This window comes from Fundulus heteroclitus, chromosome 18 (genome assembly GCF_011125445.2).
Source record: "Fundulus heteroclitus isolate FHET01 chromosome 18, MU-UCD_Fhet_4.1, whole genome shotgun sequence".
In the NCBI taxonomy this organism is placed as follows: domain Eukaryota; kingdom Metazoa; phylum Chordata; class Actinopteri; order Cyprinodontiformes; family Fundulidae; genus Fundulus; species Fundulus heteroclitus.
In genome coordinates, this window is record NC_046378.1 from 27,304,046 (window position 1) to 27,327,959 (window position 23,914).

Genomic DNA, 23,914 nt, shown 5'->3' on the forward strand with positions numbered 1-23,914 from the left:
CTTTTTGAATTGAGAAAGCTTCCTGGAGAGGAAGCGAAACGTCTTCAACTACGAAAAACAAGTCCAGTTGCTTTGTTTTTTTACTTTTTTTGGAATGACCATGATCTGGATGACTGAGAATCTTCACCAGCACAACTGTCACAACACATTTAGGTCTAATTATTAAGTTATGGTGAAGTAGATGCTGATTTTAATTTTCTTTTGGACTTTAAAAACTTATCACATTCATGTAACGTGGTTTCAGCACAGCTGTTTGTTGACTAACGATAATGTAGACAGGAACGGGTTGGCACAGACAATACTGGGCTTTTCAAACCCACATCAGTATGCATTAGACATAAAATTGGATCTTGAGTGAAAAAAAAAATGATTGCCTTCTCACTGAATCCAGGCACCTTTTTTCCCTCCCCTACAACCACTCAGAACTGCTGATGAAACACTTAGCTCGAACCCTACTACCAACTAGTTTGGCTGTCCAAGCCAATTTTTCAGGACGGGTGAGACCTCTGCGTCCTCTTACCTAAGCAGATTTGGTGTTGAATAATGGTTACAGATCGGAACAGACAGAAATACTTCCCCAGCCGGGAGAAACAGTCTGCTGCACAATTTTCAAGCCTTCCCTGTCAGTAAGTTAATGCTGAGATGGACTGGAGTTGCAAAGTTAGTGCACCAGAAACTGACAGCTAAAGCACTTCCGCGCCGGGAAGATGAGTATTCCCCGTTACTCAAAAGGGAAAATTTAGGGCTGTTTAAGATGCAAATCTTCAGGATGAAAACTGGCCGCATGTGATGAGGGAAGATGAAGGATGACCCGCTTCTTAGACTCAATCTACTCCATCATGGTGGATGTAAATAGGACGCTCAAAATTGACTGCAAAACCTGCTCCAGCTTTCTGTGACACGTTCTATCTCTCTGATGTCTAAGCAGCCTGGTTTTTATCTTTATCTGTGCCAAGCAGCCTCAGTCAGAGGGATAGAGGGTGTTTTCTGCTTCAGCAAACTAAACCGATACTACCTTTTCTTGTTGTCATTTTCTGATTTTTATCATTTATCCATGACTTTAGGGAAACCAGTACAATTTAAAACACTGCTGTCTAAATGTCAAAAGATATGCAAATACAGTTCCAGCCAGACGTTTACATCCACTCATAATTGGCAAGGATGCCATATCTCTGCTATTTAAAGCAATTGTTATTTCAACATGGAATGATCTAATGGAAAACAAATTATTTATATAAAAAAAAAAAAAACTGGATGCACATATTTGAAATTGTTGAATATTTTAATTCCACAGAGAGCCCAAACTATGCACCAAGGCTTAATGTCCCTAAGCAGGTAACAGAGAAGCCACATGATTTCTGTAGCTATCAGCCGAGGTAATTCTGGTTGACGGCTACAAAAAGCTGCCCTTCTTAACATAATTAGTCAAATCCATTTAAATGTGTTGGTTTCCTGGCACCCATTTGGCTTTTAGGCACAGTCCACAAATTCTCTGTATGCTAGAGGTGAGGGCTTTCCAGAAGCTTAATGTTAGTTTGCTTCATCTTTTCCCAAACCAGTGTAAACATGTGTCCAGCAAAAGAATTCAGGCCTGTCATAATATAACTGACTATCTGTTGATTTGAGGGAATTCAGAGTCTCTCAAAAGTATAAAAACTCCTGTTAAAATGACAGATTTTTTTAATATAAAAATGTTTTCGAGGAAAAGGTATAAAGAAATAAAAAACCTGCAATGACGCAGTAGCATAATTGCGCACACGGTTAGGTTAACACTTTTTAAAGGAACCTTTTAATTCAGTTTCAGCATCCACTTGTCTGGTGCACACCTCCCATCGGTCACAGATGCTCTGATAAACCATAAAAAAGTTCCCAGGAGGAATTACCAGGTATTCGGTCATTTGCTTCCTTTAGTTAAAGTAAAACTGGTTACAATGGATCTAAATAATCTCAGTGTACAAAGGTATCCGTCAGGATCAGGTAACAACATATTCTACAGCCTTATAAATCCACAAAGGCGCAGGAAAGACTCATCAATAACTAGAGAACATATGGAACAACACACACATAAGAAAACACACATTTCAACAGAATTCATGAAGTGGCAACACAACTAAACGTAATCAAAAGGTGCTACAATAAGGTTTTAGTATACAAGAGCGAAAACTTATGCAGCCAAGTAATTGCATCCTTTAAATTATTATTTTTTCTTCTGACTGATTTGTTTGCTTTTTAGTTGAGTGGTATGTAAAGTTTTGATATGACTTGTCTTGGTCTAATTTCAGTTTGTGACAAAAAGCTGGCTATTTGACAGGGGTGTGTTTACTTTTGTGAGCCATTGTAGGCTCTTCGAGTATTTCACTCAAGTTTGAAGGTGACGATAATGAAGCATGAGTTTCTTTCTTGGTCGGCACCACCTTCTCACTCCATGGTTCACTGGTGTTCCAGAACTTTCCAGCTCCTGTCCAGCTTGAGGCTTGCTTATTCCTGATCGTGCTTTCTATCATCCAAGGGGAAAGGTTTGAGTTAGATATTTGAAACTTTAACACATCCTAAAGGCTCTTTAAGTCTTGTTTAGGGACCAGTCATTCTAATACTTAACTTCTGGAATGTGCCTTTTGATGTACTATGCAGGAAAAACCTAAAATATGCAATGAAACCAGCCATTTTTGATGAGCCCTATAAATTCAGAGAAGCGGAGCGGTCAGAAGAACCCAGCCAGAACTACGGCAGATGATTGCTAATGGCTAGGAAAGTCTATGGTCAGGGCACAATTAGGAAATATACATTATCAAATCGAATCTGGGGCACACACACGTATATATATATATATATATATATATATATATATATATATATATGTTTGTCAACCAGTCCACCCTGGAAGGAGATCAGTGTGGATACATTTTTCAAAGGCTTAATTTAAATTGAGATTCATGACTATGATGAATGTAAACTTCTACCTGGAATAGTGTACTGATACTTTAAAATTGAATTACTATGTTATTCTACATTAGTTTATTGTGTTTTATATTTATAGACTTCTTTAATGTCACCCAAGAGACACATAGGGTATAGTCGCTTACAGTTACATTCACACTTTAAATAACTGCTAACACCCTGATTGGTGAATGTTGCTGATTTCCATTCTTAGCACTAGTAATTAAGAGGTGAAACCACAGCTTTCCCCCATAAACCAGACCTAGTGCTGTATGGTGCGTGTAGTTTCAGCTAATTATGATTCATGCTAATGAATTCTCAAGGAAAGCGCCCAATTAGAAACAATGGCAAGCTTCTACTCCCCCTTGTGGTGACCATCGGCTCTTGCATCATTGTATAATAACAGCTGGCTTCATTTGGATTCAGCACCACGTCCAGTTGGCTTGTCCCTCGCCGTCACACATCCCACTCCACTCCATTGGCGCTGTGATGCTTTCACATAAGCCTTAAAAATAGCGCCGGGGAATGAAATATTTATCATTTCGATTTGTGTGTCCCTCTCTCGCTACAGTGGACACTGGGATAGCAGAAGATAAAAAAAAACAAAAAAACAACCACCACTGATACAGTTAACCCACAGAAAAAAATTTAATACCCTTCATGAGGGGATAAATGGTTCAAACTTGGACATACTAAATATTGAGAGGTGTAATGACACAGGTTTTTAATGTAAAAACTTGCAGCCAGCACCCAAATGCTCTGTAAAAAGTCATGTGACATATGACTTGTTTACTTTACATAGTTAGTACACATACACCAATGTTTTAATATACTTATATATGTCTTTTTTTTTTGTTTGTTTGTTGTCTTTTATCTAGACCAGCCAGATACAGTACCGATGAATATACAGTCACGTCTGGAACAATACCTATTCAACATCGCACAGTCTGACCGTCCATGGCAGGCTTTTACATCCACCCTTTTTATCCACTAACATTAGAAATCAGCATTCAAAAAAAACCTCTGCTTTTTTATTATTAATATTGTATAGACTGGTGTTGATACGTGTCCTTGTATCTCGTGTCTTCTGTGCAAAAGTTTTTTTTTTTCTTTTATTTATCGAAAAAACTCAAAACATGATTGACATAACAGGGTACCTGGCTGTTCACTTTACAAGTTACTGCTTGATGAAGTTTTTTTTTGTTTTGTTTTGTTTTGTTTTTGTTTTTCTTCGTATTTTTTTTTTTTTAAACAATTAAACAGTCACATCCAAATGCCACACACCCCCTCGGTGTGCCACAGAAAACAGTGAAAACCAAAATTCGCCAAAACAACACTTCCCACCACCATCAGAGTGGGAGGCGATGACGGAGAGGAAGGTTTGTGACTACAGTGAGCAGCATCCTCCATTCATACGTTTAAAGAATAAGGCACCGCTGCAAAAAAGAAGAGACATGGCCCAAATAAACCTTCTCTGGGAGCACGATGGGGAAGCAGGATGACGGGAGGCTGTTCTTCTCCAGCAACTCACAGGAAGTCAGCATGAGTACGTAAATGTGCTTGTCTTTAATCATTGTGCTGTATGGCATGTAGACGTTTTGTGTTTTTACCTGTCAGTTTGTGCCTCCCTAACACTTCATTTATCTATTTCTTTTTTTTTTTTTTGCTACGCTGCTTTCTTCACACTGTGCTCTCAAGCATCCACTCAGTGCTGCTGAATGTAACTCTCCTGTTGGCAAGCGGCGATGACTCCATGTTGAGCTGGTTGGTGGACCTGTGCCACCTTGTCCTCGCTCTGCGCGGGTAACTGTGACTCTGAAATATGGAGTAATCCCCTCCATCAAAAGAGAATCTGTGCCTAGTTCGCGCCAGCTCGTTGGGGAGTAACCCCACGCTGGCCAGAGCGCTTTTCTTGTCCTTGAGCCTGGGCGCCTCCTTGGTGCCGGCGTTGGAGCCTATGAGGCAGAGGGACATGGTGGAGCCTGTCAGGCTGCTGTCCGTCTGCGTGTCCTCAGACGGCGGTCCGGAGCGCTGAGCATCCATGCTGCTCCTTCTTTTCATCTTGTCCCCTTGCGGAGGCAATTCCACCTCGAGGACAGCAGTGGTCGTGGCCAGATCCTCCTTCTTCTCGCTCTCCACCCTGAGCACCAGAGCCATGCACTCCTTGGGCGCCTGGGCTTCGGACTGGTCCTCGTCGGACGGCTGCTTCGAAGCCAAACGCTGCAGCCGCTGCTCACTGCCGTTGGTTTGCGAGTGCGTGGTGGAGCTGGCCTTGGCCTTGCTGTCGACGGGGCTGCCGTAGGCCTTGTAGCGGATCATCAGGATGATGATGAACACCAGCACGGAAGCCACGATGATGCCGCCGATGATGATGATCATGGTGCCTCCCAGGAACTGGCTGTGCATGAACCGGCACTGGCTGACCTCGTTGGCAGTGTGGAACTGCACACAGCCGACCACGCGCGTGGCCGTCAGCGACGTGATGCCGTCGTCGTACACGGCCAGCACGCACAGGTCGTACTCCCGTCCCGCAGCCAGGTCGTTGATGAGGAAGTTTTTGCTGGTGGAAGGGATCATCCTGCGGAGAAAAGGAGAAAGGGTGCAGTGGTCAAGGTGTAAAGGTCTCATGGGAAATAGAATAATACAACGCCCGCACATACTGATTGGAAAAAGGAGCTTTAAATCATACAGAAGCATCTGCTTCACAAAGAACCAGGTATAAAATATCAGCCCTTCCAGTGAAGCATAATCAAGCGCCGCTTAAAGGGGCCTTGCTAAATTATTCATACCCTTTAACGTTGTCACGTTTTGTCGAGGGGCAACAGAAAGTAGTGAACAGTTCTGAAGTGGAAGGGAAAAGGTTTCCAGATTATTTACAAATAAAACAGAAACGTTTGGCGCGCATTATATGAAGAGCCCCTCTAAGTCAATTATTAACTTCAAGTCTTTTGGAGGTACGTCTCAACCAGCTTTTCACATCCAGACACAAAACCTTTTTTCCCCACATTTATTGGCAAAATAATTTTAAGCTCAGTCAGATTGAATTAAGAGAGCCCGAGAACAACAATTTTCAAATTGGATTTATTGTCTGAACTTTGACAACTGTTCTAAGGCTTGAATATGTGTTGACCTAAACATTTTCATCACAGCTCTGCTGTTGCCCCAGTCCCAAGTGTTTTGCAGCCTCCATCATATTACCTATTACCTATTGCCTGGTGGGATGCTAAAAGCTTGTGATATTTTTCAATAACCTAACCCAGCTTTAAGCTTTACATTTTCATCCCTGTGTTCTTTGGTCTTCATGATTCTGTTCCCTTATGTTTGCTTGATAACCTCACGGGCCGTCCCTAAACAATTTGTTTTATTGGGGGTATTGGACTAAAACACAGCTTTACTTCCACCTCTCCAATTTCTGCAACTTTGTGTTGCGCAGTCACAATAAAATCCCCCCCAAAAAAACACTTTGAAGTCTGGTTGTAACATGACAAAATGGGAAAATGTTAAGAGTACTTTGGCAAGGCATTGTATAAGAACAATAAAATATCCTCTATAAGGCTTGTGTACAAAATGAAAGCAAAGGTGATAAAGTATAAAAACACTTATTGTCTTGCCACCACAGCTGCAGGCTGCAGGACAAGTGATGCGCGCTGTGGAGACGGTGTTTTGCTGTGTGATTACCTAAGGTCAAGTGCAAGATTACACTAAATACGCCGGAGAAAGGCATTGTCTTCAGGTCAACATTGGCGTTAATATAATTAGAAGCTTGTTCCTTTTCCCTAAAGGGGGGACATTGATGGTTATCATTTTGTAGGTAATAATGTACCACCTAAAGACAAAATAACACTCAGCTCCATGCTGAAAGTGAATGAGAAAATTATACAAGAGAGCTACTCATTATGCCTCATAAAAGGCAAAAAAAAAAGGGGGGGAGAGAATGAAAGGATGGCAACCACTACTATTAGTTTGCTCGATTAATACAAAATCCTGAGATGTAGTAAACTTGTGTCACAGAATTCAAAAGAGGCACATGAAGCGTATTCTAGTGATTTCAAAAGATCTTCAATTGCTACTTCCAGCCCCGTGTTTTAGGGAGGGAGATATTTCTACATCAGCATAAGCCTTTATAAGCTGGCTAAAAGCTATTAAATGTTCTGTTTTATTCTTTCTATTAACAAATATAACTGTACATATGCATACAAATACATAGATATATATATATATTACTGAGTCAACATTAGCAATGCATCCACATTTTCTTGCACAAGAAGTGATGATAATATGAGGTGTAATAATAATCCATCTACCCAAAATGGAGTTGTTCTACAAAGCCATTTTAATGCTATGATTTAATTACATCTCACTGCAAACACTTTGGTGTGATGTGCTCATATCATGTGTTTTTCAGAGTGTTTTCCTGGGAGTTTATAGTATGGATGATCATTAGGTAGAGCATAATAGTCAAGAGGAAGTAAAATCTTCCAAGTCTTTTTTAAAAAAAGATGAAAAGGTGGTGTGCATATGTATTCAGGCCCCTTTACTTTGATGCACCACAGTAAAATCCAATGGAACGAGATGCATTCACAAGTCACCTTATTGGTAGATAAAGTCAAACTAATATCCTAAAAGTGTTAAACTAAAACTCCTGAACCCCCATCCACTCTATAAAAGGAAGTGGAGGCTGCACCAGACTCCTGGGATGGTTTTCTTCAGTAGGAACAGGGCATTTGGTCAGAGTTCAAACAAGATGGCAGGGATTAAGAGCAGGACTATTCTCAAGGACTTGTGTCTGGATCTTAGGTTTACCTTCCAGCAGGACAACAATCCTGCATGAATGATTCTAAATCTTTTTTAAAACCTCCTTTAAAAACTCATCTTTTTAACTTGGCTTTCAAATTCCAGTTGAGCAGGAGCTTCAGGCTAGTTTTCTTAACGGTTATTGTTTTAACTGTTCATATTCTATTAGTATTAGGTTCTGTATTTTATTGCTTATTTTATGTTTTTATTTCTTTTGTAATATGGACCTGTACAGCCCTTTGGTCACTTTGGTGCTTTATCAATAAAGTTTTACTGATTGAACAATCATCAACAGACCTACCGTGGAATGTTTTTGATCAAATAATGTTCATGTGTTAGTATGGCTAATTCAAAGTCCAGATCTTAATCCAATGGAAAATTAGTGGCAAAACCTGAACTTTTATATTTGTAGTTTTTCATCTTTTCTGTCTCTAATCAAGCAATTTAGAGAACTATTAGAAACCTACCTCGAAGGTTTACAACTCTTATTGCAGTGAAAGGTGATTCTGCAAGGTGTTGACTTGGCGTTCCATTTGAATAAAAACATATTTTTTTATTTTGAAAAAAAAAATATTTATCAAAAAAAAAAATAAGACATTGAAGTCTGGGGTTGTAATAAGACAAAATGTAAAAATAAAATAAAATAAGAGAGGTAAAACCATTTATGCAAAGCACTGTATCTGGTGTATCTGTGCAACTTAACGTTTAATATCTAACTCTCCAAACTCGGAAATCTAATTATTAAAGGTTTATACCATGATTTGTAATCTTTTGGGCATGAAAGAGAGAAAAAATGTCTACAAGCAATTTTTTTTATTTACTTAATCCTCTCAAGGTTAGTCTGTTCTTTCATTGTTTTAACTTATTGCTACAATGTGTTAGTTGTGGTTTTAATTTGCAACAAGCAAATGACCTGAATCATCTACAACAAATCCCGGCATTACACGTTTTTTCTAATTTACTTCAGTGCTGCAGCCAATTATTTCCAACACTTTTTACTGAAACAGTTACATGGAGTAAAATGCTTATTGTTTCATCGTTATTGTCATATAACGTTCTAATGATGCTTATTAAGACTGCTTGGTTCTTTAGGTTGCTTGGACTTGCAAACCATTTTATGTGTTTACAACAATCTGCTACGTTTTGCAGCCCGTGTTTGCCATAAACAGCTGCTTTGATGCCACTTGAAGCTATTTTTTTACTATGAATACTCTGCAGGAGCTTTATTTTTGCTTTACTTTATCAATTACATCTGTAAGGATCTATAAATGGACAGAAACAACATTGACTATTTTAGGGGACAATTTAGACTGTCTTACCCTAACCCTCCACTGTAACACCCTTCTCTCTGGCTGTCCAGCCCACTTCCCGCCCTGACTTACCTGTACACCAAAGTGTCGTCGGCTGTGCTGTTGTACTGAATCTGGTACATCCTGATCCCAGGGATGTGGCGTTCGGACGGCCAGCGGATCACGGCGGACGAAGAGGTCAGCTCCGTGACCAGCACCCTTCTGCCCTGCTTGTCCCAGCCTTTTGTGTCGTTTCCGGCTTTGGAGGAGGTGGTGATGTCGGAGAGGCCGGGGTCCTCGCGCATGTGGCCAGTGTTGTTGACGAACAAGGGTAAGGGGATCATGCTGATCTCGACAGCAGCCGTGGCGATGCCCGCGGCGTTGGACGCCACGCAGTTGAATGACCCGCTGTCCTTCAGGGTGGTGATGAGAATGTCAAGGGTGCCGTTATCGTACAGGATGGTGCGGGAGTTGTTATGCACCAGCTTGCCGTCCGGTGACCTCCAGTGAATGTCGGGGTCTGGGTCCCCCATGGCTTTGCACTTTAAAGTCACACCTTGCCCCTCCATCACGTAGGGCTTCGAGGCGTAATACTTGGTGATCAGCGGCGGCTCGCAGATGAACTCCTCTTCTTGTATGGACCAGAAATATTTGTCCATGAGGTGCTCCGGTGAGGCGCAGGTCTCCAAGTCGTCCTCGCGCGTCAGCCGGCGCAGCCACAGCAGCTCGCAGTTGCAGTGCAGCGGATTGCCGCCAAAGCTCACGGCCAGGGAGGACGAGCTGGAGCCCTTGGCGTCGGACAGGACCTGAGCGTGCTGGAACAGGCTGTCCGGAGGGAGCTTCTGCAAACGGTTAGAGGTCATGTCCAGGCGCACCAGCTTGGTGAGCAGAGTGAAAGTCCCCGCTTCGATGTGGTCAATCAGGTTGTGGTCCAAGGTGAGCGTGTTAATGTTGGTCATTCTGGCTATGGCTTCCCAGGGAAGGCTGCGCAGGTTGTTGTTGGAGAGATCCAGATCCTCAATGGTGAAGACGAATGCGTCGAAGGAGGTTGGCGCCACCTGGTGGATCTGGTTGTTTCCCAGGATGAGATGCCGCAGGTTGGTGAGGCCTTTGAAGTGCTCGCTCTTTATGGCGCTGAGCCGATTCCCGTCCATGTGGAGCGCCCGCAGCGCCCGCAGGCCGAGGAAGGCGTGCGGGACGATCTGGCTGATCGTGTTGCGGGATAGGGTGAGGTGGACCAAGCTGGTCATGTTGAGGAAGTCCTTCTTGCGGATGATGGTGATGAAGTTGTCTGTGAGGCGCAGCTCCACCGTCTTGCGGTCGATGCTGGGGGGCACGAAAAGCAGCCCGGTCTTTGCACAAAGCAGAGTCAGTGTCGGCGAGAGGTGCTGGCAGATGCAGCGGCCTGGGCAGCTGTAGCCTTTCACCAGAGCCGCGCACAGCAGCACGCACAGAACCAGCCGGTCCATTGGTGATTATTTTCCAGGCCCTGTGTGAGAGGCAGACAGAAAAAGAAATAAGAGAAAAAAAAAAAAACAGAGATATTTGAATTAATAAATAACATCATGGTCTTTATGAAAGCCTGCTGCAAACATCCAGAGTCTGACCAAGATTGCTGAGACTGCCAGGGAACCATCAATCACAAAATGAAATAGAGCTTTACTGAAATAATGGCACCTGAGATGATGAAAGGCTGTGCCTGCACGGCAAGAAGCCTTTGTCTCTGCAAGATTTTTAATGGAAATAACAGGATGTTTTTTTTTTTTTTTTTTTGGCTGCATCGCCACCAAATAGCTTGAATGATCACAGTGCCTATAATAAGTAACCATACCATCATCTAACAAAGTGTATTTGTTTTTCCCCAGTCTGCATTTCACATCAGGGTGGGGAATTACAGCAAGAAAAAGGGCACTTGTCAAACAGAGCCTGAGGATTTTTTTTCCTCCCCTAACCATTACATGTTCTGTGGCTGCTGCAGAAAATTAGACAACAACCTGTCGTGTAAATAGCAGCAACAAAAAGCAGAGGTGGATACAAAGAGAATATGTCTTGATTTGAATCTGTCTTTTGGAGGATGCAAATGATTCTTGGGTTTTAGGGATGTTTCAATTCTCTGATTCCTATTTAAAAGGTATTGATCTCAGCCCCTGGAAAAAAGGAAGAAAAAAAAAAAAACCCGCCTCTGGTGACAGGAGTAAAAAGTGATCCTTGGTGGTAGTAACAATAAGAGATCCCCGAGGAACATAAACAGAGATGTGCCGATGCCATTTTGCCAGTTGTTTCAGCCTCTTTGGCAATGACCTTAACTGCAAATGCCTTAAGCTTGATTGCTGATGTGACAGCATGTTAATGCTGATTAAGTTGAGAGATGCCAACTTACTTATCCGCTCTACGTTTACAGACTGACACATGGGCTTCTGCGGCCTGCCACTCCATCTAATCTCGCAAGACGATTCCTTTTTTTTCCCTCCTCGTCCAGGTCTAAAGTGCCAGTCAGCAGCCATGTTCAGTGCAATTATTCTAATTGACTGATGAGGAATTGGCTAAAGATTTTCTGTGTGTTTTTCAGCATGTGTGACACGTTATCTGCTTTAATTGTGCTCTTTATTTAAAGACATGGACAAATTTGTTCGCACCCCTGTTGAAGATGTATAAAAAGCATTAAAATAATGACTCTTTTACTGTAGAAGCCTAATCCGACACTGAATAGATAAAATCCAACCTGTGACCAGAATATATCTATTTAGTCTATTCAGAAGTCGACTGTTAAGATTTTTTTTTCACGTTTACTTTACGTTTTTTACAGTAGAGTTTTCTAGAAACTTCTAATTGCTAACCCATGGGTTCTTTGTTTTCATGGGGTATAAATATGATATGAAAAGCAGTCACATTTATATTGACCAGCGGTTGTTAGGATATTAGGATTTCAAATTATCCTACTACCTTACACAGTGAGCAGGATGATAAGGGAGGAAAAAAATCTCTAAAGCTCACTGCTAGAGATTAGCAGAAAACAGTGGCACATTGAAATAATCAACCCTTGATAGCAACCATGGACGTCACCCAAATGCTAAGGAGTGTTAAGGAGTGATGCCACAGAAAAAGCTTTTTTATGTCCTACCATCTCAAACGTAACCATGTGGCGTTTGTCAAACACTACGTGGACCTGAACTGGTCCAACAAACGATGAGTGTGCTACAAAGTTAGGTATGGTGGATGAGCTGTGATGCTGTGCCTCTGTTTCTCTTTGAAAAGGCACTAGCAGCCTTGTTAGAGTGCCATGATGAACCTTTTAAAATGCTGGGACACTTTAAGTATAAATTTGGTGGATTCAATGAATGCACTGAAAATTAGACTTCATTTTTTTCAGCAAGATTGATCCCTTATGACCAAATCTATATATAGAAACTGTTCTCCATACACAAAACCAATGTTCTTAGTCTCCAGACCTAAATCCAATAGAAAAACCTGTGAGTTGAACAGAATGGAATGACCTAGAGCAGCAGTCCTTTACTTTTGAATGGCTTCATGTAGAATAAAACTTCATGAAATGGCAGTGGTGCGGACATAGTACCCGAGTACAATAAAGTCTGTGTATGTACAAGCAATTATTTTATTTACTTAATCCTCTCAAGGTTAGTCTGTTCTTTCATTGTTTCCTTTACTAGAACCTCACAAAATATCGAATTGCAATCATCATTGCAATTTTAATGTTTGACGTATCGCAGAGTTAAAGGGCTGCTTAGGTGCAACCTAAGGTAGAATCTAATAATTCAAGTACAATGTTTGCAAATTTTGCATTTTTATAATATATTGAAACTCTGATAGACTTTGACTCCATTTAATACCCACACTGAATATTTTTAGTGATCACAACTTAACCTTTGGAGTTGTGCGTGGGGACAATCTCACTTAGGTTTTACTAATGCACAACAGGTACAGTGTAAGTACCATGTTATCATGAAGAGCCCATCTGGTACCAAGGGACCCAAGAGCAGGTAGGCCATTTAACTGATGGCTAGAAATCACTGATCTAGATATATTGATCTTGTGAAAAGTGCTCAAAGGTCCCTCTCCGTATGAACCAATCTTGCAAAACATTATATGAGAAGATTGAGTTTTGTTCGTCTGGCTGAAAGGGAGTGGTAGAAAGCATTGACAGCGGAGGTTACATCAATTGGTCCCTTTAGTGAGTTTGTTAAAACAATTATTTCAGTCTGTAAGATTTCTTTTCCCTATTGAATGAATAGAGAAAATTAAAGGGAAGATTATTAAAAAATTTTCGGTTATATTATGCTTCTCCCATTCCCCAATGATTGCTGGAGATAAGGACCACTTCCTGCATCCCTGCAAGGATAAGCGGTTGAAGACAATGGCTGGACATTATGCTACCGCATAAAATAGGAATTTATTTTAAGGCTTTTTTTTTTTTTACCAGGGGTGCTAACAAATCAAGTCCCCCATATGTCTAGTATGTGGTCCAAGGAAAAGTGTTTAATGTACCCATTGCCATAAGCTCTAAATAGGAGTTGATTTTCTTTCTTCTTGTAGTATTTTAAATGCCAGATATCAAATTTCATTAAAAGTTGGCATCCGCCCATTTTCTTTTGCTCTTTCATGGTTTGTCTTTATTAAGAAAAGATGATCTGATGACGCAGAGAGACAAATAAGACTGCAAGAGCGTTGGTATCATTTGACTCTGACCTAAATTGAATTCACCAGACACTGTTGTACAGATACAGACCCACACAAGTACACACATTGCCACACACTCTGCAGACTGGTTGGCAACTAACAGACAGACAACGGGGCATCTTGTTAGCCACGAAATGCTTCCACCCAATCAGAGCTCTCATTAAAATCTGGGTTCCTATGATATCACTAACTGAGGCCAGCGGAACAGCTTGAAGCACAAGTTCAGTCCGGTGGGGGAGTTTTATCAAAGACTGCTGATCAAATTTACTCAATACTGACAGCACTGGTTCGACTTCATCCCACATTTCTCTTGACCATTAGTCTGTGTCGAGAAGAGGCACTGAAACCAGACCTTCCCTTGGCGTGTGCGCGCACGTTTCTCTCACCTTGTCCTGACTCTGCACAATCAGATGTAACTCCCTTAAACATACAAACACAATTGTTTTCTGCAATCAGTTACAAATTTTGTGGAGTTAAACCTCCTGCTTATGCAAAATGACACACACTTGATATTGGAGGATTTATGCCTCCCCCCACTCAACAAATTTATTTGCAACGCTGCTTAATTGCTGCCGGCAGAGCGTGACTGAATGAGAAATATTGGTGACTGTAGCACCTCTCATCCTTTCTATGCATTAGATTCCCTTTCTGAGAGCTAGTGACACTCTGTTAAACTTTGATACATTGTTGACCTTGCTTGATCGTATTAGTATTCCAGTGCTAACTAGGACACAAAGCTCATGGTTTCTCTCAGGACCATCTGTGCGTGAGCACTTTCTGCCATACCATCAAGGATACTCCACTGATCCCTCAGCATCTCTGGGAGCAGGGGGAAACTTTGTTGCCACAGCAACTCTTGTGCGAGATGTAGGTCTTTGATTTGTATTAAGATGAAAATGAGCTGCTCAAAAAGCGAGGTTTTAGTCCTAATGGGTGTAAAGCAGGCGTGAGGTTGACGTGAATAGATGTATAAATGGCCAAATGAATTAAATGAAAAGGGCAGCACCACCTCACATTTGGTTTATCGCGTAATATTAATGCCGGTCACTAAATCCAATAACGGAAAAAAAAAAAAAAAGAACCTGAAAAACAGGTGACGGGAAAAAATAAACTGGAGTCTAGGTTTATTCTTCGCGGCCATTTATTCTGGGGAACAACATGTCATGAATAAATTACTTTCACACACAATTTTAAGGTTGTATTTGCATTATGTTCAGGGGCCACAGCACATTCATATCCATTGAACTTTTATTTTCATATTTAGCCATGGTACACTACTGTTTCATTTGGGATTTCATTTGCTAAACCTGCACTAAGTAGCTCTTAACTGTGAAGTGGAAGGAAAAGATTGATCCAATGAAAGCTGTTGCACAGGAAAAATAACCAATGCCAGTCCTCAAGAGTCAGTATCTTACAAGTTTGAGATGTTTCCTCTATTCAACAATCTCAAATCAAATGAGTGGCTTGTTAACAGGCTCCACCAGAGCCTGATGACATGCTGAGGAGGTCATTCAGCTTTTTAAATGTTGGAGCAGGGACTGGAGGGGTGGTGGCGGCAGCATCAAGCTGTGGGAATCTTTCTCTTAAACAGAGATAGGGAAGATGGTCAGAATTGATGGGAAGATGAATAAAGCCAAACACAGGGCAATCTAGGAAGAAAACCTGTTGGAGGCAGCAAAAGACTTGAGACTGGGGCGAAGGTTCACCTTTCAGCTGGACAACGACTCTAAACATAAAGCCAGGGCTACAATGGAATGGTTTAAAACAAGACATTAATGTGTCAGAATGGCCCAGTCAAAGTCCAGACCTAAATCCATTGAGAATCAGTTCCAATATCTGAAAACCTCTGTTCACAAATGCTCTCCATCTAATCTGATTGAGCTTGAGCTGACTGAAACTTTCAGTCAATAGATGTGCAAAGCTGGTAGAGACATACCCGGTAACACTATACAATGTGGTACACAAAATTTGGTAACACTTGCAGCTTCTACTAAATGTGGAACATTTCAAGGGGTATTAATACTTTTGCAAGCCACTGTAGGTCTTGACTTTGATTGGGCCTCTCTAACACATAAATATACTGTACATTGAACCAAACCATTCCACTCTAACTCTGTCTGTATGTTTAGTCATTGCCCTGCAGGAAGGTGAGCCTCCATCCCAATCTTTTCCAGCCTTTAGAGGTGTTGTTCCTGAGCTGCCTTGTACTAAGCTTTGTCTGTTGGTGTTGATTTCTTATCATTAATAAAAACAGAGTTGCAGATAAAATGTCTCTTTGATTAATTCTGAGCGTAGCTCCCGACATCAGATGCCAGATGGTGAAATATTCCCATTTTATACTTTCTGCACAAAAACAAAACGACGACAACAAAACACTTTAGTAAAGTTTATAAAGCGTTGCCTGAACCACATGTTAAACTATCAACTTACTTACTGAATTATTAACTTATAATGCCTTACTATTAAAACTACTTTACTTTGCCTTACTATTTAACTACAAATTACTTAGATACCTATGGGCAATTTCAGTATGCATAAACTTGCTAAATAAATAAAGAACATTTAAAAACACTATTTACTTAGCTTGTTAATGCTGGCAAAAGTCCAGCAATGTGAAGTGGGGTTTGTTAAGTCGCCTGCCCCTGCTGAAGTGACAAATAGCAGTTAAATTTGCCCGCGACCAAATTAAGCTATATTTGAATTCAGAGTGAGACAAAATGAGGAGAATGAGGAAACATTTTAACTTGCTAAAGGTTAAGCCCTATTCTCTTATTAGATAACTACTTGTTGTAGTATAAGCTTAGTTTTAGTAAAAAGGAGGCAAACAGAAGCTACACACATCCTGGTTTGTGATGAATGGGCAGAGATCTGAAACATCCAGTTGCTAATTAATTTGTATGGACAGAAATAATATCTCATATTTATTACTTTATAAAGTTTGGTGGTTTGCCCACACATGCTCCAGCATGGATTCTAGACTCATACAGTATTTACGTGTGCAGATTTGTGGTCTGGGCACAAAGCGGAGCAGAAATGAGAGCAGAAAAAGGCTGGACATTTGCTGATAGCTCACAACAGAATGAGCCCGAGATGAGCAAGTGACACTCGGTGAAAGTTCGTAAAATCACATTTTCTTGCTTATAGGTGCCAGATTGTTGTATCTGTATCTTATCGATTTCTGCAGCCAAAATATATTTCAATTAGCGGCAAATGTCAAGCCTTTAAAAATAGAAATAAATAACTTAAAAATGTATAAAAATACAAACAAGAGGCATTCAAACTCAGGGTGTCTTTGTATTGTTCTATCACATAACATCCTAATAAAATACATGAAGGATGACAACTGGAACAAAACCAAGGGGTGTGAAAACATTTGCAAATCACTGTATATTAATACCATTAATGTGACAAAATAAAAATGAAAGCAGCAAGACACATTTATTTTTACGGGATTTTTTTCAGATCCCTTTTAAATTGCCCTTTCAGCTTCATGAAATGTATTCTGGTGTTAGGGCAGCGGTCACTTCCCTGTGATTTATCAAACAGCAGCAGGGTCCAGAGACCTTAGCTGGAGTGGCTTTTGTCTCTCAGCACCCTTTGGGCTCTGCAAAGACACATGACCTCTCTAATATAATTGATGTTTGCTTCATGGGAGCTGGTAATGTTCTGGGAAGTTGTAATTACTCGCTGTTGGAGCTTCCTGTCTCGGGCTGTGCACACGCCCCAAAAAGGCTTGCTCTGTATCCGTTTTAGATGCTATGTATCGCTCCTCTGTAGAAGGAAAGGCAAAACATATGGCAACATGGCTTGGCCTTCCTTATTTTCTTAAGGATGTACAGTGATTTTAACAATTTACATGGAGACACAGGCTACACACCCACAAGCAAAAGGAGCAGTAAAACAAACATCTACAGATTGTTTCATAACTGTGCCAACATAATTGCTTCTTGTATCACTATTTCATGTGTGAAACCTGTAAAAATATAAATTTTTATAGGGAGAAAAATGTATGATTTGAATAGAACATAACTAGTTATAAATACATTTTTTATGCTTGTAGGTGTAACAAGGTACAACCAATATGAAACTGCTTTTACATTTTTTGGCATGTTTCTTAGTGAATCTAAAACATATTTTATGATGTATATGTAAACAAATATGAAGGTAAAGTATGTGGAATAGCAGGTCCTGTTATGTAAATGAATCATGTGTGTTGCTTATGATGCTGATGAAGAATGTAAAATTCACAGCGCTATTGCATTAGAGAAAGTTAATTGTACCTGCTGTGTCTCCATCTTATTTTAATTGCCTTTTACATACTTAAAGGAGCATTGCACAAATATAAAGGTAGAGTTTTTTTCTTTCCCATACATGCCCTTACAATTGCCCGACGAGTAAAATGAGTTATCCTTTATTTACCGCAGTTGCCTCTATAGGCTCCATTAGTCGGTGCATGAGAGAGTGATTTGGGTTGCATGTTGTGGGCAGTTGCGTGGGTGTGATGCACTGCACACTGACGTTCACCTGGCAACTTTGTTGAGTCTCTGCCGCCATTGACGCATTAGCAAGAGAACACGGGCTAATTTCAATATTTAAAACTTTCTTAGAGGACATTACGCCTCTAAGCAAAAGACCTGTGCAGTCATAGACCTGTTCTTCCCCCGTGCGCATGCGCAACACTGGTGTCATTTCAACTTGTTGCCAGAGAGGGCAAACTTGTGCAAAAACACTGGGACTTGCACAATGCACCTTTAAAGATTGCGTGACCATCTTGGACTGACAGTTCAATGTTCTATAAAAAGACTATGTAAGCAAACAAGTAAATTTAATTTATAAAGCATGTTTCACAGATAAAAACTGTATATTGCTCCAGGAAGACTAAGCATAAAATTAAAACATTCAAACAAGACATTATTAAAAAGACAAAAACACAATGATACGTACACGTGAAACAGAGCAGTGAAGATAACAATGTCCAACTGACCCTGGATTTGTCAACAGCTAAAGGGTTTCCAGATGGAGAAGGAAGAGAAAACCATGAGTTGAGAACAACCATGTGTATTTGTGTGTATGTGCAAGGTTCAAGCAAAGCTGTATAACTCTTACAAATGTGTTTTATATACAGAAAGTATACATTTTGATTAGTTCACTATCACACTGATTGCTCTGGACTTTGCTCTTTGGAGTTGTGCTCATAATAAATCAAGGGAAGGCTGTATCTATTGGTCTCTTTCTGCTTTCAACACAAAACAATGAGGCCAAATACAGGACCATACTGGAAGAAAACCTTTTAGCGACTGCAAAAGATTTGGTACTTTGGACTGGAGTCAAAATCCAAATCTCTTATATCTAGTAAAGAATCTGTACCTGGACTTGAGAAAAGCAGTCCATGCATTCTGACTAGGGTTGAGCTGTATTTTGAACCAGAATGGGCAAAAATGTCCATCTTTAGATGGGATAAGCGTTGAAAATACTTCAAAACGCTTGAGGCTGTAATTTCAACAAAACGTGTTTCTGCAAAGTAATGACTCAAGGACGTTCAAAACAAAACCTTTTGCAAAAAGCTATTTTCATTTTCTTTCTACTCCCAAAAGCCTCAGTGAAATACCCTGAGGTTTGCAGTTGAAATGTCAAAAGTATTGATAAAAATGCTCAGCTGTGAATACTTTTGCTAGACGTTTTTGCTATTGCTTAAAAAATTGGCATAATGTAGAAGATAAACCGCAGGATGATGCATCTGCAAGACCCTGTTTCAGGCATTTGCTGGGATGAAAATCTAATAATTTAATGGCATGAGTTATTTTTTAGCAGATGGATTTTAGAGGCCAGAAACTACTTTTTTTGTCCCCCAGTTTTCTAGGTCCTCCATTTTAAGTAAAAACTGAGGGAAAATCCAAAGTAAAAACAGTAAGAAGACCTTAAAAAAGCTAGGGGAACTATAAATCCCTTTAGAAGTATTATAACAAAGTCTGGCTCCTTGGGAGCATTAAGAAATCAGGGATATTTTGTTTGCACAGTTTTATACACTCATGTCCCAGTCTGAAATAGTTTTAGCTTTAGGGCCTTTCTCCTGCAAGGCTTATTATGCCCTGATTACCCCACGGTGACTAAGTTGGCAAACCTCAGGAACTCTTTGTGAAAATGTGTCTCGTGGTGTTGTAAATTGAACAGAAAAAATAGTCTGGGCTTTTAAGTAGGTTCAGAAACAGTGGGATGTCTCTTTGCTGGATGAACTACATGAAAATCTTTTGTTATGTTTTAAGTGAGTTGAAAATAAACTAACCTCCAGAACTCAGATATGGTAATATGACATATGGTTTTCCAAGAGTCACCAAGATTTCTTCACCTTCTTAGAGTCCTCTGATGATTAATAACAAGACATTTCTTGAAAAATCTCAAGAACTCCTGAAGGGCATCTAGAGCATGAGAATCTTTTTCAAAACTTTATCAACCTTAAAAGTTGACACAAGCTCGAGAAGTCAAAGTTATTATTTTTCTTATTTACTATACAGCACTTCAAGATTGAGCATCTGCTAATACAACTTATAAAGCAAGTTTTACTAAAGTTTTATCTCCGTATATATGTTTTTTTTCATAACACAAGCCTATAATGTGGTTCTGATTCAGTAAACAAATCGCAGTGCAGACAGGATACAAGCTAGGCAGGTCTTCCTATGGACAACGGTGAGTCACAACTGTTTTCTATTGAAGGTTTGTTTTAGTGGGTGGAAAAACAACAAACACATATAAAATACATTCATTTAAATGCTGGAGGGAGAACGAGAAAACTAGGAGCTTTGTGCATTTGTGATGATGATGCTCGTTCCACGGGGAAAGTAATTAAGCAACAGAAGGTCAGATATGTCTTTTGTTTTTGTTTTCCTGTTTGCTACATAGGTAATTACTTAGCACTACTTTGACAGTTTGGCCTCGGTGCATTTTTTTTCTTTCAGTATGTGGATAATTATATTTATTGAGAACTGACAGAAGCATGGACTTCTATCAGCAAAGCCCACAGACAGAAATATTAGTTGACAACAAAAGATCCCTTTTTTTGTGAAGCTTTGACCTGTTGATTCTGATTTTCTGTTAATTCTGATTTCTCTTTAAGAACTATAATATAGGTCCATATAAGAACAGAATTGAAAATGTGTTTTGTACCATTGTACAGAGCCCGGATGCTGAGGGATGGTTAATCGTTTATATTAGGAGCAGAGGCAACATCCCACCACATGTCTGAGAGAGCATTACCTTTAAAACAGGAATAAAACAGGAATGAAACAACCCGAAGGTGGGGCTCGGAATTAGCTCTGAACAGACAATGCGGTGAAAGGATCACTCGCAATCCATTCAGTATACATCTGTAACACGGCCTGAGCTGTAATCAGCCTTCTTGTATCTGCTAAAGTCCCACTCTCTCACGCTCTCTCACAGTCTGAATGAACCACAGGCGTCATATATTGTAGAAAGTAGGTTTTCCCTTAAAACAGCTTTCTCTAGCTTCAGTTTTACAAGGTCACTGGAATAAAAAAAGGTTATCTTTGAGTCTTTTTCGTTGGAGTAAAAACTTCAACTCTGAAGAGCGTCCTAAGCATGACCTGGGACTGTAATGAACCCAATAATCGAGCCGGGACTTGGTGTTACGCTAAAAAGTTTTATTCATAATAAAAACTTTTGCAGAAGCAAGCAGGAGCCTAGTGATGCTGAGAGCATGCTGCTAGCAGCAGGAGGTGACAGGCAGGTGATGGGCAGAGGCTAGAATCAGTTCTGATAGACAGACATGGGTGTATGGTTATGGTATGGTTATGAGCGTTAGCATGTCTGGGAATTAGAGTGGGAATGTGTGAATGTGACTGCATGCTTTTGTTTATGTGCTTGTCTCTTTCAGCTTGGATTTTAGATCGTCCCCTCTCCTGGGAAATATCAAGTCTCCACTGAGTGTGGAGCCCATCCCCCCTGTCAGGCTCCCTGTCGGTGGTTGGCGCGTTGACCCACTGGTGCATTGGTGGTCCTTGGTGTCCGGGGCTAGGTACTCGGTGTTTGCTTAGGTGTGTGCTGGCTCACTCCTGTTTGCTGCTTCGTGGGTCCCGAGCTCTCTGGCTCTGTCGGGGCCTGGCTGGGGACTGGGGACTGGGGCCGTGGTAGGATCTGCTCTGGCGTAGCTGGCTAGCGACAGAGCCCTGGTGCTCGTTGCAGCAGCCCCCGGGTGCTTCTGCACTGTGGCTGCCGGGGGGGTTTCCTGGGGCTCCACTATGCTGCTCTCTGGGATGGGAGAGGCAACTATCCCTGCATTGGTCCTTCTTGGGGTCCTGCGCTCTTAGGGCCCTTTCGGACAATGTTATCAGTGGTACCTTTTCTGTTGGTTGTGTTGTTCTTTCTATATCTCTTTCTGCAGGTGTAGAAGCAGACTCTGAGGATGTTATCTTGCGCGTTCTTCTTCCTCTATTTTTGTGACTTTCTCTTCCTTTTAACATTTTGTCTTACCTTGATCTCTTCCTTTCTTTCTCTAGTATGTTTTCATTTCTGATTCCATTGAATTTGAAATATTCCCAAAATGATATCCAATAAAGTTTTTGCATACATATCAAGTGGCACACTACGGCGAAAGCCGTAATTCTCCACTTGTGATAGTAAATCTGTTGGGCTCTCTTTGACACTACCAAAACAATTCTTAGTGCTACACCTAAAAAAAAAAGATAGGAGTGGGTCATACACAGGCAGAGACAGGTAGATAGAACCAATGAAATTGGCAAATTCATGGTTAAGATAACAGTCCAAAGTCATCCAGAAAACAAAAGCTCAGCATAAGATGTCTGACTGAGGCTTGGCCTAAAAGACAAATCCAGGTAACGGGGTCGGGGTTACGAGTTTGGAATCACACCGGGCTTCTAACTGGCAACATGCTTTCAATAATCTGCAGTCTAGCTGTTTGAGGAGCGCTTATACAGAGCTTGAAACAGATGAATGAGATGCAGTGGCTGAGAGGCAGTCACACAGCTGAGGTAGATTAAGCTAATGACTGCATGGAGAGGAGGAATGACAGGATTTAGATAGCACACAGGCCAGGTCATGACAGCCAGTCACTGCTCAGGGTCTATTCCTCAGGGCATCTGTTTTGACAACATCCGATGACCATCTTCTTAATGTATCAGACTGTTTTAGATGCTTGACATCCTACAGGATAGTAACTTTTCAAATGCAAAACATTGAGTGTTTAACATATTTTTTGGTAACTATGTAATTAATAGAATGATAAAAAACAAAGAAACTTTGTGTTAAATCCCTACAACTCTAGAAAAAAATAGACAACCACAGCCTAAATTGGTAATCATGACTTACTGTAGCAGACCTGGTCAAGCCCTGAGTCCTGTAATAAATGCACATTTTAGATAATTATGTCATTATTAACTTATTCTCATCATAAAAATATCATTGCTGAGATTCATGCAATTGCACATCTCACAAACTCCCAGGCTTACAACAGTGCTGTGAGTCACAAATCAAGCTTTGGCATAGATTTTATACTGCCAGGATTTACCATGGAAACATCTTAAATGAGAATACAGTAATCATTGCTCCAAGCCATATTGAATATGTGTTTTAAAGGAAATTCGCTTCTGAGCTCAAAATTCAGGGAGAAAAGTGTTCGCATGAAGCTTGCAGACAGGTTAACTAAAGTTTGTACTTTAAATTCACAGTCGATTGAGGCACTCGACCCAGTTCTGTGGAATACCAGATAAACTAGGTGAATCTGTCTGAGTCAATGTTTTTGAAAAGTAAAAAAAAAAGGTCTAATCAAAACAGCAAACTGCCAACATTTCTCTTAATTTACAGAAGGATATATTGTACAGCTAACAAACCTAAACTGAGCTGACTATTTCTGCATAATCAGAAGAGAGTTCTGGTCAGATGTTTGCATACACTTATCATCTGCATAAATATAATGTTAATATTAAGGTGAGCACACCAGTTTGAATCTATCACGAATTTTACTGTTTTATGCAAGGTCAAGAAATGTCTGTAAATACACTCTTTGTCTACTTTTATACACCCCTGGAAATATACAAAAAACAGCTAAATCTAATTCTCCAGACAGGAAAACCTTTCTGCAGAATGCATTTCTCTTGTTCATGTCAGCAGCTCCATTTTTTTCTGTAGTGCTTCATTTTTCATAGGTATCCTCTTATTCCATGTTAATG

At 40.5% G+C, this 23,914-nt stretch overlaps 1 protein-coding gene across 3 annotated transcripts in view; it reads right to left on the reverse strand.

The window, feature by feature from the left end:
- Window positions 1-3,561: 3,561 nt before the first annotated feature.
- Window positions 3,562-23,914, reverse strand: part of lrfn1 (leucine rich repeat and fibronectin type III domain containing 1) — a 208,263-nt gene continuing 187,910 nt past the window's right edge. For all 3 annotated transcript variants that reach the window (XM_036149779.1, XM_036149777.1, XM_036149778.1), the window contains 2 exons: window positions 9,114-10,509; window positions 3,562-5,515 (listed from right to left, as the gene is read on the reverse strand). In XM_036149779.1, the coding sequence (XP_036005672.1) occupies window positions 4,618-5,515; window positions 9,114-10,489 (2,274 nt within the window). In that variant the 5' untranslated portion in view covers window positions 10,490-10,509 and the 3' untranslated portion in view covers window positions 3,562-4,617. The remainder of the gene's footprint in view (window positions 5,516-9,113; window positions 10,510-23,914) is intronic.